This window comes from Vitis vinifera, chromosome 7 (assembly GCF_030704535.1).
Source record: "Vitis vinifera cultivar Pinot Noir 40024 chromosome 7, ASM3070453v1".
Taxonomy (NCBI): Eukaryota; Viridiplantae; Streptophyta; class Magnoliopsida; order Vitales; family Vitaceae; genus Vitis; species Vitis vinifera.
Window position 1 is genome coordinate 22,886,650 of NC_081811.1, and position 15,488 is coordinate 22,902,137.

Here is a 15,488-nt window from a genome sequence, read left to right on the forward strand (position 1 = left end):
TGCCATTCATATCTGGTTTATTAGTTACAATCTGAAGAGTAAGTGATGTTCTCTGTCTACCAGAATATGACTGGCGGAGATAATTTGAAAAATAGAGCTGCATACACAAGGGAAGGAAGGAAACAACTTTTTGCTGTTCTGCAAGGTGCAAGGGGATCATCAGGTGATTGTTTATTCATATCTGAATATGTTTGTTTCCAAAATTTCTTGTGCAGTTGAAACTAAGCCTCAACTTCTTTGGATTGAACCCAACCCAAAACAGTTACACTACGGTTGAGAAATTTAATCCAACCTAAGGTTGGTTGAGGCCTTAGGTATCTCAACCTGAGACATGCATATGTTAATATTTTACCTATGTTTGATGACATTACCATATTTATTTGTGCAAAAATGTGCATATGTTTTGTTGGAAAGCATACAAATTTTTTCAAAGTAGTTTTTCTTACCTGTAACATTTGACACTAGTAATGGTAGTTCTACCAGCCACTATTCTTTTGCCACATCCATTCTTTTTGAGATCATTATGGTGCTTAAATACAAAGAATGAATGGATATAGGAAAATATGGAGCAAAAGTTAAGGCTCATCCTAGCAATTACAAACATGATGGGGAACCCTAATTTGAATTGAATCGGAATGTTTCTATTATTATGTAAGCTTAATTACAAACATTTTTTTGCTTGAGAAGCTGTTTGGGGGAAGATCTTAACTGTAGACACCTTAATAAAGAGGAGATGACAAATGGTTAATAGATGTAATTTTTGTAAAGAGAGTGAAGAATTGGCTGATCACATTTTGATTCATTGTACCAAGAGAAGAGAGCTTTGGATCTTTTTATTAGCCCTCTTTGGGGTGGCTTGGGTTTTTCCAAATTCAGTGAGAAATCTCCTCTTTCAATGGAAAGTTAAGGGGTTCCAAAAGAAGAATAGAGCAGTTTGGTGCTTGGCTCCCATTTTCTTATTTTGGTGTGTTTGGAAAGAGTGTAATTGAAGAATCTTCAAAGATGAACTCTCCGACCAAGGTTTAAAGGATTTCTTCTTTTAGACTCTATTTGAGTGGACTAGGGGTTATTTGGAGTTGGATTTCCTCTCTATGTTGATTTTCCTAGAAACCCTTTTTTTTTGTGGTTAATTTTGCTTTGTTTGTTTGTGAGGACTTTCTTTGTTTGAGGTGTGTGTTGGTTGTTTTTGTGCATACAGCCTGTATGCGTAGGGCACACCCCTTCCTTTTTTGGCGCTCTTTAATGCATGTTCTTGTTGTCTATCAAAAAAAATAAAAATTGCAAGGGGAAAAGAAAATACTAATGAGAACAAGAAAGAGAAAATAAAGAAGGAAAAGATAGAAAAATCTTAGAATCTCATTAAAGCCTCAACTAAAGTATGCCAAAAAAATCATTTTATTCATTTATTCATTTATTCATTGATCTCTTGGTTACATCAAGTAGCCTTATTTATAGGTTTTAGAAAACCCAAAAGACTTAACAAAATATAGAAAAACAAACCTAATCTATGTGGTAACTTATTAGTACTCCTCATTTTTTTTCTTCAAACTATTAAATCTTCTACTTCAAACAAAATAGAAATTTTAAGATATAAAAACTTTTTTAAAGCCTAGAAGTTTTAAAATAATAGAAAACTTTAGAAATTGAAGATATTTGAAAAATACAAAAGTTTTTAGAAAAAATAGAAACTTTAAAGGACAAATATCATTGATTTCGAAAAGTACGAAAGTTTTTAGAAAACTAGAAACTTTTAAAGGACAAAAATCTTTATAAAGTATTTTTTAAAATTAAAACTTTTTAGGAAATAGAAGCTTTTTAACAGTAGAAATATTTTAGGAAAATAAACACTTTTTATTAAAATACAAACATTTCAAGAATTAAAGTTTTAGAAATTGGAAACATTTAGAGTATAGAAACTTTTTATAATAAAAAATCTCCTGGAGACTTTATAAATTCAAAATAAGACTCAAAACATTATTGCTTATGAACCTAAAGAAACTAAAAATCTACAAAATTTTACTTTTCTTCATTTTCTTGAATAGATCTTATCATCTTGAATACTCATTTCTTTATCAAGTACCGTTTTATTAGTACTTTTTTTTTTTTTTGATGAGAAACAACAATGTGATATATTGAATTAGGAATTAAGAAGTATAATAGAAGGATAAGGAATCCTCCCACAAACCAAAGCTAAACATAAGGAATATTAACAATCATAAACCATTAGGTAAATACAAAAAGCAATCTCTCCTTACTAGTCCATACCCTTGGAACTACACACTGCTAACCAATCAAGTTGAACTACATTAAGGGGGATGCCCTTAAAATTTATGGTGCAAGAGGTCTAAAAAGAAGCAATGGAATGAATGGTATGCCAAAGAACCTTTAAAGTTCTTGCCTTGCTTTAAAAAATCCTAACATTTCTTTCCCACCACACAATCCAAATTAAAGCAATACAAGCAGTTTACAACAATACTAGATCTCTCATAGAGCTTCCTAATACCTTATATGAAATGGTTATCATGTCATCTTGAAACGTTTAAAATTGAAAGACTACTTAAGTTTATATAGGAATATTCCTCGGGGAAACCTAATCCATCTTGGCCAATCTAAATAATTTGTACCATAATCCTATCGTTATATATATATATATATATATATATATAATTTGTAAACACCCTCTTAAAAGATGTTCAATTATATACATGCATACATACATACATATATATATATATATATGTATGTATGTATGTATGTATGCATGTATATAAAAAATGTAAAATAAAAAGTTGTGAAAGCAATAAACGGTTGGGAGTGGTAAATAATTTCCCTGAATATATCAAGATAGTTTGCCTAAGGTAGGTTCCTTAGTGATGTTGGAATGAAGGTTAGAGAGTCAATTGACCACATTTTGCTACATTGTAACAAAGTGAGGATTTTGTGGCAGCTTTTGTTGTCCCTTTTTTATGTTTCTTAGGTGTTGATTTCCTCTATAAAAGAGACCTTGCTAGGGTGGGGTCACTCCTTTGTTGGAATGAAAAAAAGTATGGGCAAGTTGAGAAGGGGTGTTGAACTAAAAAGTGAGAAAAGGGTACGATGTGGGGTGTAGAAGGCAATCAAAGGTAGCTGAGAGATTTTCAAGATTAGAACTGGGTTTAAGGTTGGGTATGGGAACATGGTGAAGTTCTAGAAGGACAAGTAGTATGGGGATACGTCCTTGAGGAAGTTGTTTCCAGAGCTATATTCCATAGCTACCTCAAAAGATGCTGGGGTGAGTGATCTTTAGGAGGATGGTGGCAGGAGTCCTAAGTTTACTAGGCAGTTACATGATGGGGAACTAGAGGAGTATAAGCTTTCTTTGGGAAGTAGTTTAGACACCCCATCTCTCTGGAGACTGCTGACGTTATGGTATGGTTGCCTACAAAGGATGATGCTTTTTTTGTTAAGTTCTTCTACTCTCTTTGGCAAATAAGAGAGTGGAGTCGTTCCCTTATGACATAGTTTGGAATTCTTATGTGCTTTTGAGAATTAGCTTTTTTGCTTACGAAGCAACTTAGGTCAAGATTTTGACTCTAAATCATCTCAAAAGGAGGGGTTGGAGGATTCCTAATAAATGTTACTTGTGTAAGGAAGAAGAAGAAACAAGGGACCATATTCTCATTCATTATTTGAAAGCTCGCCTTTTGTGGCAATTGATTTTTGCGCTTTTCAATATCCAATGGGTAATGCACTCTTTAGTTAGAGAGGTTCTCTTGAGCTAGCACAGGTCCTTTGTTGGTAGAAAGTGGAAAAAAGCTTGGAGGGTTGCTCTATTGTGTTTGTTTTGGACATTATGGCAGGAGAGGAATAGAGGAGCTTTTGAAAACTATGAAAGCATGGACCAAACAATTATAAATTCTTTCTTATATCTTCTTTGGGATTGGGTTAGATTATATTTTGGGGATGGTTCTTTGTTGCAATTAGATTTTGTGGATTGAGTAGACTCTTTGTAAGGTGCGGTAGCGGGTTTTTGTGTTTTCATGCTTCTTTTTCGGTCTTTTCTTTATTTTGTATATAATGTGTATACATTCTTCATTTTAATACAATTCTTATTTACCTATCAAGAAAAAAAAGGAGTTTCACAATCCTATATAAACTTGAGTAGTCTTTCAATTTTAGTCAATGTAATTTATTGAGAATTAATAGTTATATAGCTTCTTAAAGGTGTGATTGTTTGGGAACCTTGGTATGATCACCTAGGATTATTAATTTATTTATTTATTCCTTTTTTTCTTTCTCTTAATTTTTTAAATCTCTCATCACATTGTACAGCAAATAGAGAACTTTATAATATTGGAATTTTTATGGTGTTGTATCAGAATTCCTTCCTTACTAACATTGACTACACAAATTAATCAAAAGCAGAAAAATTGCACTAATATAGAAAGCAAAAGCAACTGCACAACTCAAAGTAGTTACTAGGTTAATCTGAAAACTAATTGGATACGACCTAGGAAGGAAGAAAATCCCCTACAAAAGAATCCAATGCTTGGTTCCATACTTTACTAACGTATCGACCATGTGATCCAAGCAAGGAACTTAACAAAAGAAACACTAAACTCTGACGCAATATCAAAAGTTTGGCCCAACCAGCCATCAAACTTTAACAAGTCTCTTTCCTTTAAGTCACCCAAGATAGGACTTCATGAAATGTCCTTTACTAGAAGATTTGATAGATCCATAGTTTTAGCTAGCTTCAGGCCTTACAACAAGGCTAGAATCTCAACCTTATCTCAAAAAGGCTGAGATTTATTTTCACCCCATGTCTGTAGAATGCTCTCACTAGTGTAGCACATTGATATGTGAGTGTTCCTCCAACCTTTGGTTCTCCTGGGCTACTAAAAATGCATCTGTTAACATTAATTTGACATAATCCACTAAAGATAGAATCTATATAGAGAGTGTCTCCTCATCCAACTGAGTAGATCTACATATTAGCCTCCAATCTAGCGATATAATTTTCAAAAGGGTGCTTAGTAATGCTACATGAGTTGAGGCCTGGAGAGAACAGGAGAAATAAAACAAATCCCACTCTACCTCAAAGATCTTTATCTATCCTTGTATATTTTGGCATTCCCTCTCTCATTAATACAAATTAATGCGAGGATAGTAAGATACCACACTAACTTACCTCTAAGAAGTCCTACAAAACCCTTAAAAGAAATGATCAACATCCTGACCACATTCTTTGGTGGAACCCAATCAACCTCAGTAATCTTAACAACCCATTCATAATGCCAATGCTACTAGGCAACTCAAAAAAGATGATCCACCCATTTTTGGTCTTACGTTTCTTTAGATTTTGCTTGTTGCTCCTATTAGATTTTATTGATTGTTTTGGAGAAAGATATGATATGTTTTGCATGTTTTGTTTATTTTGTCAACCTATGATGCCATTCATATACATCCTTTGTACTTTTTATCTTATTTTTATTCTTTTGTAGGCATATACGTCCTTTGCACTTAGGTTGTGCTCCCTTTCCTTTGCTAGGCTTTTTGTTAATACATTTCTTTTATTTGCCCATCAGGAAAAGGGGAAAAATGATTTAGTTATTTACCTTACCTGATTAACCCAACTGAATGTAACCTAAGTGAGCTTGGGTTGAAAACCTTGAATTGAGGTGACATTGGTGTGGGGTTCAGGTTAACCTTCAACATGACCTAAGAAGCAGTAGTTTTGAACCTGCTTGAAACCATTATTTACACTTTCATTTTTTATTGTAGCCATTTCTTTCCTTATATCATGTTTGGAACCACACCCTTGAAGGAAATGAAATGCAAGAAATTGAGATTCATTTCCCTTATCATGTTTGGTATTAAGGAAAGTTCAAATGAAGTGTTTTGTTTCCTTTATTTGGGTTTGTGTGGGAAATGGGGAAAAAAAATTATTCTCTTACCACAATAATCCTACTTGAATTATAAAAATTGAATTTAATGTGTTAATTTATTCATCATCCATTGGTAAAATGAAGACAACAATAGCTTTTTGTAAATACTATTCATAAAAAAAAAAAAACAATAGATTTTTGTAAATACTAGATGAGCGATTTATCTTGAGAAGTAGAACAACCTATAACTTAAAATAAGTGTAGGACGTATAAGAAAATTAAAAATATAATATATTTTCATGGAAGGACTTTCTTTTTCCTTTTTGAATCAGAATAAGAGTGTTTTAGACAAAAAGATATTTACAAATCCATATGGGCTTTGATGTTTTTACCAAACCAAAATTTACTGTAATTGGGAAAAAATGTTAATCAAACTCATTTGGATTTTCTAGAGATTTTAAATTGGTAAAAAATTTTAAAAATTTAGTGCAAGGAAGATAGACCAAAGAGATACAATAATTGTGAGGATGATGATGAAAAAAGAGAGGAAACAAGAAGCTATTTGCAAAGAGCTAGTAAACCTGAACCCTTCCAAATTCCTCCCTCACTGGGAGGATTTGAAAGCTTGAAAAGCCAAATTATTTGAAATCCATTCTATGCACACAAATTGAGATTTCAATTTGTTTTCTTTCTTATGTTCAAATGCCTCTATTATAGACAGTGTTGTGGATTTTTCCTATAAGCTGTTTTAGTCTTACCATGCTTATTCTTTGATGAGATATCCTGATTAAAAGGAAGAAACTTTCTGTCTTTTAATGATGTTTTTCTGCCATTACAGTACCCTTATGAATATCTTCATTGTACATCTTTTTTCCATTAGCTATGCTCCCATGTTCTTCGATTATATGTTTTGATTAAAAAAAAAATTATTTGATTAGATGATATGCTATGGTAATGGCATTTTGCAGCATCTATTTTAAAGGAAAAACTTTCATCCTTGGGTTCATCTGGAATTTTAGCTGACCATCAACTTCAGGCGCAATTGCAAGAACATCATTTGAAAGGGTGAGTTTAAGATGATTGTTTTTAAAAAATTATTATGCAGTTCAAGTTTTTTCACCTAGGAGATGCATTGCTATAAAATTGCACAATTTTAATTTTCCTATTTGGGATGATTCATCGCTATAAAATTGTATAGATTTTAATTTTCCCATTTAAGATCCATGATCTCATCTTCTTTTCATGATAATATATATGTGCCCTTGTAGGATGATAATTTTCAAACAACTTAAGGTCCTTTTTTAGGCTAGACATGTTAGATTAACCAAACCTAGGTTTATTTGTTTGTGATAGCAACGGAGGCCCTTATTTGCCTTCTTAAGAGAGGAAGGAGGCTACCTTTCAAGGTTTAAGGTGAGGGGGAGAGGCAATGAGGTGTCCTATCTGTCGTTTGTTAATGATACTATTATATTTTTTGAGGCTTTTCAAGATTAGATAACTCATTTATGTTAGTTGCTTATGTGGTTTGAAGCCATCATAGAGTTGAAAATAAATTTAAAGAAGAGCGAGTTGATTCCAATTGGAAGAATGGGTAATGTGGAGGTGGCCTTTGAGATTGGTTATAGGGTAGGAGGGCTTTCAATGACCTACTTAGCTCTACCTTTGGGTTTCCTTTTTAAATCAATGGCAGCTTGTGATGAGGTAGAGGAATAGTTTTAGAAAATGTTGGCAATGTGGAAAAAGACAATATTATCTCCAAAGGGTGAAAGGGTGAGGTTTACTCTAATATGGAGCACATTAATCAACTTGCTCATCTATGTTATGTTTTTGTTCAACATCCCAAGGAAAGACAAATTTAATTTAGAGAGGGATTTCCTATGGGGAAGGGGAACTCTAGATAAAAAAATCACATTTAGTGAAGTGGTCAATTATTTGCACAAATAAAAGAAAGGAGAGTTTTGAGTGTTAAAGGTCTGTCTTTGCTTAACAAGACCCTTCTTTGCAAGTGGAGTTGACAGTGTGCATCCAAAAAGGAAGCTGTCAAGAAACAGGTTATAGATAGTAAATATGGGAAGGAAGAAGATGGGTGACATTTTTGTGAAGTGAGAGATGTGTACGAGGTTGGGATATGAAAAGCTATCAAAGAGTGGGACCTCTTTAATAGTAAATATTCCTTTTTTTTTTTCTTTTCTTTTTTTTATGGCTAATGGGAGGAAGGTAAAATTTTGGAAGGATAAGTGGTGCGGAGAGGAGTCTTTGTGTGTTTCCTTCCCCTCATTGTATGCCTTAACCATATCAAAAGAGACATGGGTGATAGACTTCGAGGACTAGACTTATGAAGTGGGTCATTGGAGTCTTGTTTCTTTAGGCCTTTGAATCTCCCAATTGGACATTGTAGAACTTTTTTTTTCTAGACTGCAAGGGAAGTCAGTAAATAGGGAATGGGAGGATAGGGTGGTATGGATGGATTCTAGGAATGGAACTCTTCATGTCAAAGCTCTATATTCAACTTACAACCAAGCAGTTCAATTCCTTTTCTAGTGGGGGATAATTTAGAATTCCCAAGTTCCATCTAAGGCGAGTTTGTTTGCTCAAGAGGCCAATTAGGGTAAGATGTTAACTTTGGATTAGCTTTAGATAAAAGGATGGTCTTTGGTAAAGAGATGCATTCTTTGTAAATTTGAGAAAGAATCCATTGATTAGCAATTCTTCTTCATTGTGCCTAGGCAAGGGTTTTATAATAGGAGTTGTCTTTTTTGCTTGGCATATCTTAGGTGCTTTCTTCTATGGTCAAAGAGATTCTCTTAGATTGGCATGACTCCTTCGTGGGAAAAAGATGAAAGGTGGTGTGAAGAGACACTCCATGTATTTTTTGGACAATATGAAAAGAAAAAAATTGAAGATCATTTGAAAATGAGAAGTTTGACCAAACCCTGAAAAACACTTTCTTAGCAATCTTTTCTTGTGGATTAAGTTAAATATAGATTAAGGTTTTATGCCATTAATTAATTTTATTGATTGTTTGAGTTCTAGCTGATGGGAGGGAGTAGCTTTTCATGTTCCCTCTTTTTTGGCTATGCTTTTTGGCGCCCATTGTATATGTCTTGTGTACTTTGGTGCTTTTTATATAATATTCTCTCTTATTACCTATCAAAAAAGAAATTATTATTAAGAATATCTATAGGAGATGGTGTGTAAGAAAATTTTATGAGATTCTAATTAATTTGTGTCATTATAAACTATGAAACTTTAAGGTGTTAGGTGAGATGTAAATGGCAATAAGACTGTATCTATGTACTTTTGGGAGTCAAACTATACGTTAGCAAAAAATTCCTCAGAGTTCTGCTAGAACACTAAATGTACTGCACAGAGCTGCTACAGCACAAAACCACTCAATTAGTCAACCACATGGGTAACAAGTTGACCACTTGGTAAGCAGTGGGAAATATAAGGCATTTTTTTATTTGTAAGGGGAAAACAGGGCATATAGTTGACCACATGGTTGACCTGCTCTGCTTAATTGTTCCACATGCAATGCTCTTTTGGTAGTCTTTGGGTATCCTAACCAGCCTTCAATCATCTTTATAATATTCATCCATCTTTAATTGACTTTAACTCTTCGAGTATTTTTCAAGTTTAAAACAGGACAAGAGTTTTAAATAACCTCAAAGGATTTTCATGCAAAAATTGAGGCTCAAAGTAGCCTCTAAGTGTCTTTCATCCTCATGTAATGCACATACACTAGCTTACATCCAAAAAGATTAATGAAGGATAAAACCAATTAAGGTCTTAACCTGAATTTCCATTTCTCTTGCATGGTGGAATCTTCATCTTGAATTTTGCTTGACATGCTTTTCGAAGATGATTTGAGTCATTTGAACTGTGTCATATGGAGTTGATATGATTTTTTTTTCACTCCTATGAATTTCAGATAATAAAACCATTCATACCCTCACCCTTGTTTTATATCTTCAAAATTCGGGATTAACCAAACCTTGGGCTAACAAATGGTTGGTTGGCAATCCTTGGACTGTCAAGTTAGAGTTGGTTTTCTTTCTTTTCTCAAACTGTACTTATATTTGTGATGCCAGACTGGAATTTATTTATTTTAACCTCATAAGGGTGTTAAAAACTGTTCACCTATACAGATTGCAGTTATTTTTAGGGCATACAACTACGTAATCATCCCTTTTTGGTGATGATTTATAGGACAGTACTAATCCTTCCACCTCCTTCACCATCATTTTTACAACCTTGCTGGGTGGTGTATATATATATATATATATATTATTTTTCCTGGCTCCAAACACCACTTGCCATGTCAGCAAGGAGCAAAAAGTTACGGTGGAGGAGAGCAAGTTAACAAAGCTCTTTTCTAGAATAAACTACTCTTTCATTGTAAGATCTTTAATTTTTTAGTCTTTATTTTTATGCCCTTGAGGTCTGGCTCAAGTGGTAAAAGGATGGGGAGGATTTGTGGGAGGGTCCAAGTTCAAGTCCCAATGGGGTCAAAAATTTACATATCAAAAAAGATTTTTAATTTTTTTACATTGATTTCTTTTTCAGAAATTAGTCTCTTGTTTTTAGTGGTATTTCATATGAAATTTGTCACATGGATTTCTGTTGCTGATCACAAATAATTGGAATGTGAGGTTTTGTGTTGAGAATATTAGTGGTGCTTGGAGGTTGTTACAATGGCTCATGAACTATTTGTGATATGTAAGGATTTATAGATAAACCTTAATTATAGTTCTCTCTTATGATTCCTTTGCTTGATGCATTGTCAATAGTTTGGAAATTTTGCTTTTTGGCATATTTTATGCATTTTATTCATCAATGGTGAAAATTTATTACCATCACATACTATCGGTGACAAGTTGTTCTTTATGCCAGCCATAGTCAGCTTACAATCTCAGATATTGCACGGAAAGCATTTCTATACAGCGTATGTTGCTTTCTTACTCAACTGTACTAATTTTTGTAATTTAGAAACTTTCCATTTTAGATGCCACATGATTATATGGATAAAAGCAAATTTGGATTTTGCATAGCAAAAAGTTACTGGGCTGTTACTTTGGTTGGCCCAATCCAATTAACCTTGTCTGACCTTTTTTTGTGGTCAGACATTGTGGGAGATACTTGAAGTATGGTTAAGGCATTTATCTTCCTAATTCCTGACTGATATATATTAAAACTGTTTATATATTTCATATATATGAACACAGTGAAGAAAGTGTTTCTTCTATGTATTGATTATGAATCTGTACAAGGCTACTTAAAATACAAGAGAGTTGACAAAAAACAGACAAATAAGGAAAAATTAATTCTAGCCTAAGTACAGACCTGATTTCTAGGACTTAACTAGAATAACAGCTATACAGACAGTTATCACATATATTGCTAGACAATTCAACTATACAAGACAAATTATAGAAAGAATTGTGTGTGTAATTGGACCCTATTATTTCACAAATCTTCCAAAATGTATTCTATTAAAACTAATAGACCCTAACTAAAGTCTGCACTTTTTATCAGTATTTGTATATTATCCGCACAAATATTAAACATGCAACTGTGCATACTAACCTTTTTGATATCTGAATGATGAAGTTTGATTAGAATTGTTTGTACTATAGAGGCCTATACGAATACTTTTTATAGGCTTGTGTTAGGTTATTTATCACAAACTTTCAGCTTGCATTGAGTATCACGCTGATTTATGTGGGGAAACCCTATATTCACTTTTCTAATTTAAAGGTAGTGTTAATTGACCATGCTTACTTGATCCTTACAGCATTTCATGGAGGGCCATGCCAAAAGTGCTCCAATATCTCGGTTGCCTCTCATTACTGTTTTAGATACTAAACATCATTTGAAGGACATTCCTGTTTGCCTGGTAACTATTTAATTTCTGTTAATTATGACTGATACTTTGGGTTGCTTGTGCTTTTGCTTGAGTTTGTTTTTAATGTGATTGACTTCATTGGCAGCCATTTCATTTGGAGCTAAATTTCTTCAATAGAGAGAATCGTGTGCTTCATTATCCAGTCAGGGCCTTTTATGTGGATGGTGTTAACCTTATGGCATATAATCTCTGTTCTGGAGTGGATACTGTATACAAGAAGCTTTACACCTCGGTAATTTTGGAATTTGATAGTTATTTTTCCTCAATGAAAATTTTGAGGCGGTTTACTTCACCCATTATTTTAAGTTTATGTGAACTTCAGATTTACAAGCATATTTGACTGGGTTTTATCATTTTCTGCTTTCAGATTCCTGGAAACGTTGAATACCATCCAAAGTACATAATTTATAGTAAAAAGCAGCACCTATTTCTTGTTGTTTATGAATTCAGTGGTGTGACAAATGAAGTGGTTCTTTATTGGGAGAATACTGATTTGCACACAGCTAACAGTAAAGGAAGCACAATTAAAGGTCTGTCTAGCTATTTAAAAAGGTTTATTTTTTGCTATTCAATTCAACTGCTCAAAAATGTTATCCTGTCTGCTTCAGGATTTGTTTCTGCTATTGTGCATAACGTTGTGTAGTGAGAGCAAAATAATCACTCCAACCCATTTTCTTTTTTCTTTTTCGACTTTGTTAGGTCGGGATGCAGCATTTATTGGTCCTAATGAAAATCAGTTTGCAATACTTGATGATGATAAGACTGGACTTGCTTTGTATACTCTGCCGGGAATGGCTTCACAAGAAATTGATGAAAAGAACGAACCAGTTGAACAAAATCAATCAGCAGATACTAAAGTTGGTTCAATTCGGGGTCCAATGCAGTTTATGTTTGAAACTGAAGTTGATCGTATCTTTTCTACTCCACTAGGTGCTTAAGGAAAAGATCCCTCATGTTTAATATTAATCATTAAAGATATATCATGCAGATCTTAGTCTAAAATAAATCATACTGATCGTAGTCTTCTATAATTGTAGAGTCAACTATGATGTTTGCTTCTCATGGGGATCAGATTGGCCTGGCAAAGCTAGTCCAAGTATACCGTCTTTCAACTGCTGACGGTCATTACATATCTACAAAAGCTGAAGGGAAAAAGTCAATCAAGCTAAAAGCGAATGAAATTGTACTTCAGGTAACTGATTCAACATTTTCCAGGATTCTTGGACTCATTGTTCAACTGGGAAACAAACTCATAGAGCATAGGAACCATGATATCTGTATAAAAGAAGCAAACTAAAACATGTATCAGGCCCCTTTTAAATATGCTCTAGTAATGCATTTTTTTTGATAAATAAAGACTTAAATTAAAGAGAAAGAGCTGCTAGAAAAACGGCCCATGGTATACAAGAAAACAAACCTCCCTTCACCACTAAGGCTCAACCAAAATAGTACAGAAAGAACCTCAACAAGGTATACTCTAGTAATGCATAACCACTCATGATAACTAACCCATCCCTCCCCCCTGCCCTCTTATGTCTATTGGTTTTTCTTGGTATCCCTCACATGCTTTGCAGTTATTGTGTCTCGCCTTACAGTAGTATAACATGTCTGGCATGGTCGCAACAGAACCCATGCTTTTGTTTCCAGCATGCATTAATGTTGCTGCACATTACATTAGAAATGATTAAACTAGTCATGCTGGCTTTTACATAACTGATTGATAAGTCTTTCGTTTTGTTAAAAGAAAGAAGTATAAATTGAGCTTAAACCACATATATAGGTTTTGTTGCTTGACTTGATCCTATGGATTGTTAATCAATAACATAGAATGCTTTCTATTTCTTTGATGTGAACTATGGTTAGAATTATTTGCATTTTCTGCTATAAATGTCAGTACCCATTTTTTTTTAGATGACTTCATCCAATGCACAATAATTCTAACCAAGCTATTAAACAGTCTTTCATGTTCTTTTTGTTGGATCAGGTTAGGGTGTCTATAGGAGACCTCTCCTTGTCCATCTTGGACCTAGTAAAGTGATAGGTTCTAAGTAAGGCATGGTTGCTGTTTTTTGTGTTCCCCTTGCCTCATTTTTTTGGCCTTTTTGGCATGTTTTTCATTGTGTACATTCTTTTTGTGCCTCCTTAGATGCTATTAATATAATTGTTTTTTTAACTATCAAAAAATAAAAATAAAAATAAAAACCTAAATAAATTGATTTCTTATTTGTGAACGAAATCTATCTATCTATATATATTTTTTTATAAGAAACAATGATGAATTATTAAGTACAAAGAAGGATAAGCAATCCTTCCAAAAAGTGTGTAGTCCTCTATGCAAAGAAGGATAAAAAAGACAAATGAATGTATGCTAGCCCAAAAATTCAAATCTAACTACAATTCACAATGGTATAAAATCTCCTAAAAAAAAAGCTGTATAATTTTAGCTTAAGGCGGTTTAGCCTTCATATCATTTTTGAATGCTCTTGCGTCAGTATGACCTTCACAACCTACTAACCAACACTCTCTCCGCCACATACTAATACACTGCTTGAACTTTGGATGAAATACCATGTTCTCGAACCTAAAAGGACATGATCAGCAAAGGATTGTTATCTAATATGTAAGGGCAATGATCAAACACGGGATAGGATAATGATTCTTAAAGTCTATAGGGAAATAAAAAATGTATACTATAACAAAGGTACACACACTACATATATACAAAGTTTATTTACAATGAACACCCTTTTAGTTTTAAAAAACCACCTATTGTTATCATAACTCAAATGTGTCAATATTTTGGGAAAAGAAAATTCAAGCTCAATTGGAACTTTTGTAGGAGACAAGAATAAAAGTAGAGTGTTGGCGAAGAGTGCTTGTATTATAGGGAAAAAATTATAGAAACTAAATCATACAAGATTAAGAACACAAATTAAATACCCATAGTTCGCTTAACTTACATTTAGAGCTATTGTATATCAATGAGAATGGAGAAAGGGTTGGGATCCTACTTGAAATTTGTCAAGTCCTCTCATTGGCTTCATTATATGGTTGGTTCTTTTTTCAATTCTTCATTTGTTTACATTCTTTTATTTTATGAGAATTGTGGGAATGTAATCTAAATACATGTAATTAGAATGGAATTATTTTATAAAGAGATGAAGATGTGATTGATTTATCTTCCAAAGAGATGAAATTGCAATTAATTTGTTTTTTCAGCTAATGGAAATGTGTTGATGACAACATGGACCTTCTATAATTTGTATAAGGATATACTGATCATTTTAAAATTGAACTTGAATTACATGTGGTTATAATGGAATTGTTTTATAAAGAAATGAAGCTGCAGCTGATTTAAGTACTAAAGAGATGAAATTATAATTGATTTGTTTTTTTCTACTAATGGAGGTATGTTGACGACAATGTGCACCCATTATAATTTGTATAATGAGATATTGATCATTTTAAATTATTATAAAGCTATTATTTAGGAATGGATATGGCAAACTTGTGTTCCTAGATAGGTTTTCTCAGATATATTACCAATAAAGTGTATATTGATTTCATAGCATGTCTGTTAAAACATAACTTAGTACCAATAAACTCTGTGCAAAAACATAAAGCTCAACAATCCGACTTTAGTGCCTTTTGTTCTGTTGTTATTGATCCTGATTCAATTTTCTATATTATTCATTGTTGATACAGATGCATCTAGC

The 15,488-nt window shown here is 33.2% G+C and overlaps 1 protein-coding gene across 2 annotated transcripts in view; it reads left to right on the forward strand.

Annotated features, from left to right (window-relative positions):
* The window catches only part of LOC100263199 (uncharacterized), a 49,477-nt gene that overhangs the window by 13,920 nt on the left and 20,069 nt on the right, over positions 1–15,488 (forward strand). For both annotated transcript variants that reach the window (XM_059738450.1, XM_059738451.1), the window contains exons 10-17: positions 64–163; positions 6,836–6,932; positions 10,761–10,812; positions 11,662–11,763; positions 11,858–12,004; positions 12,140–12,302; positions 12,472–12,702; positions 12,810–12,964. In XM_059738450.1, coding sequence (XP_059594433.1) covers positions 64–163; positions 6,836–6,932; positions 10,761–10,812; positions 11,662–11,763; positions 11,858–12,004; positions 12,140–12,302; positions 12,472–12,702; positions 12,810–12,964 — 1,047 coding nt within the window. The remainder of the gene's footprint in view (positions 1–63; positions 164–6,835; positions 6,933–10,760; positions 10,813–11,661; positions 11,764–11,857; positions 12,005–12,139; positions 12,303–12,471; positions 12,703–12,809; positions 12,965–15,488) is intronic.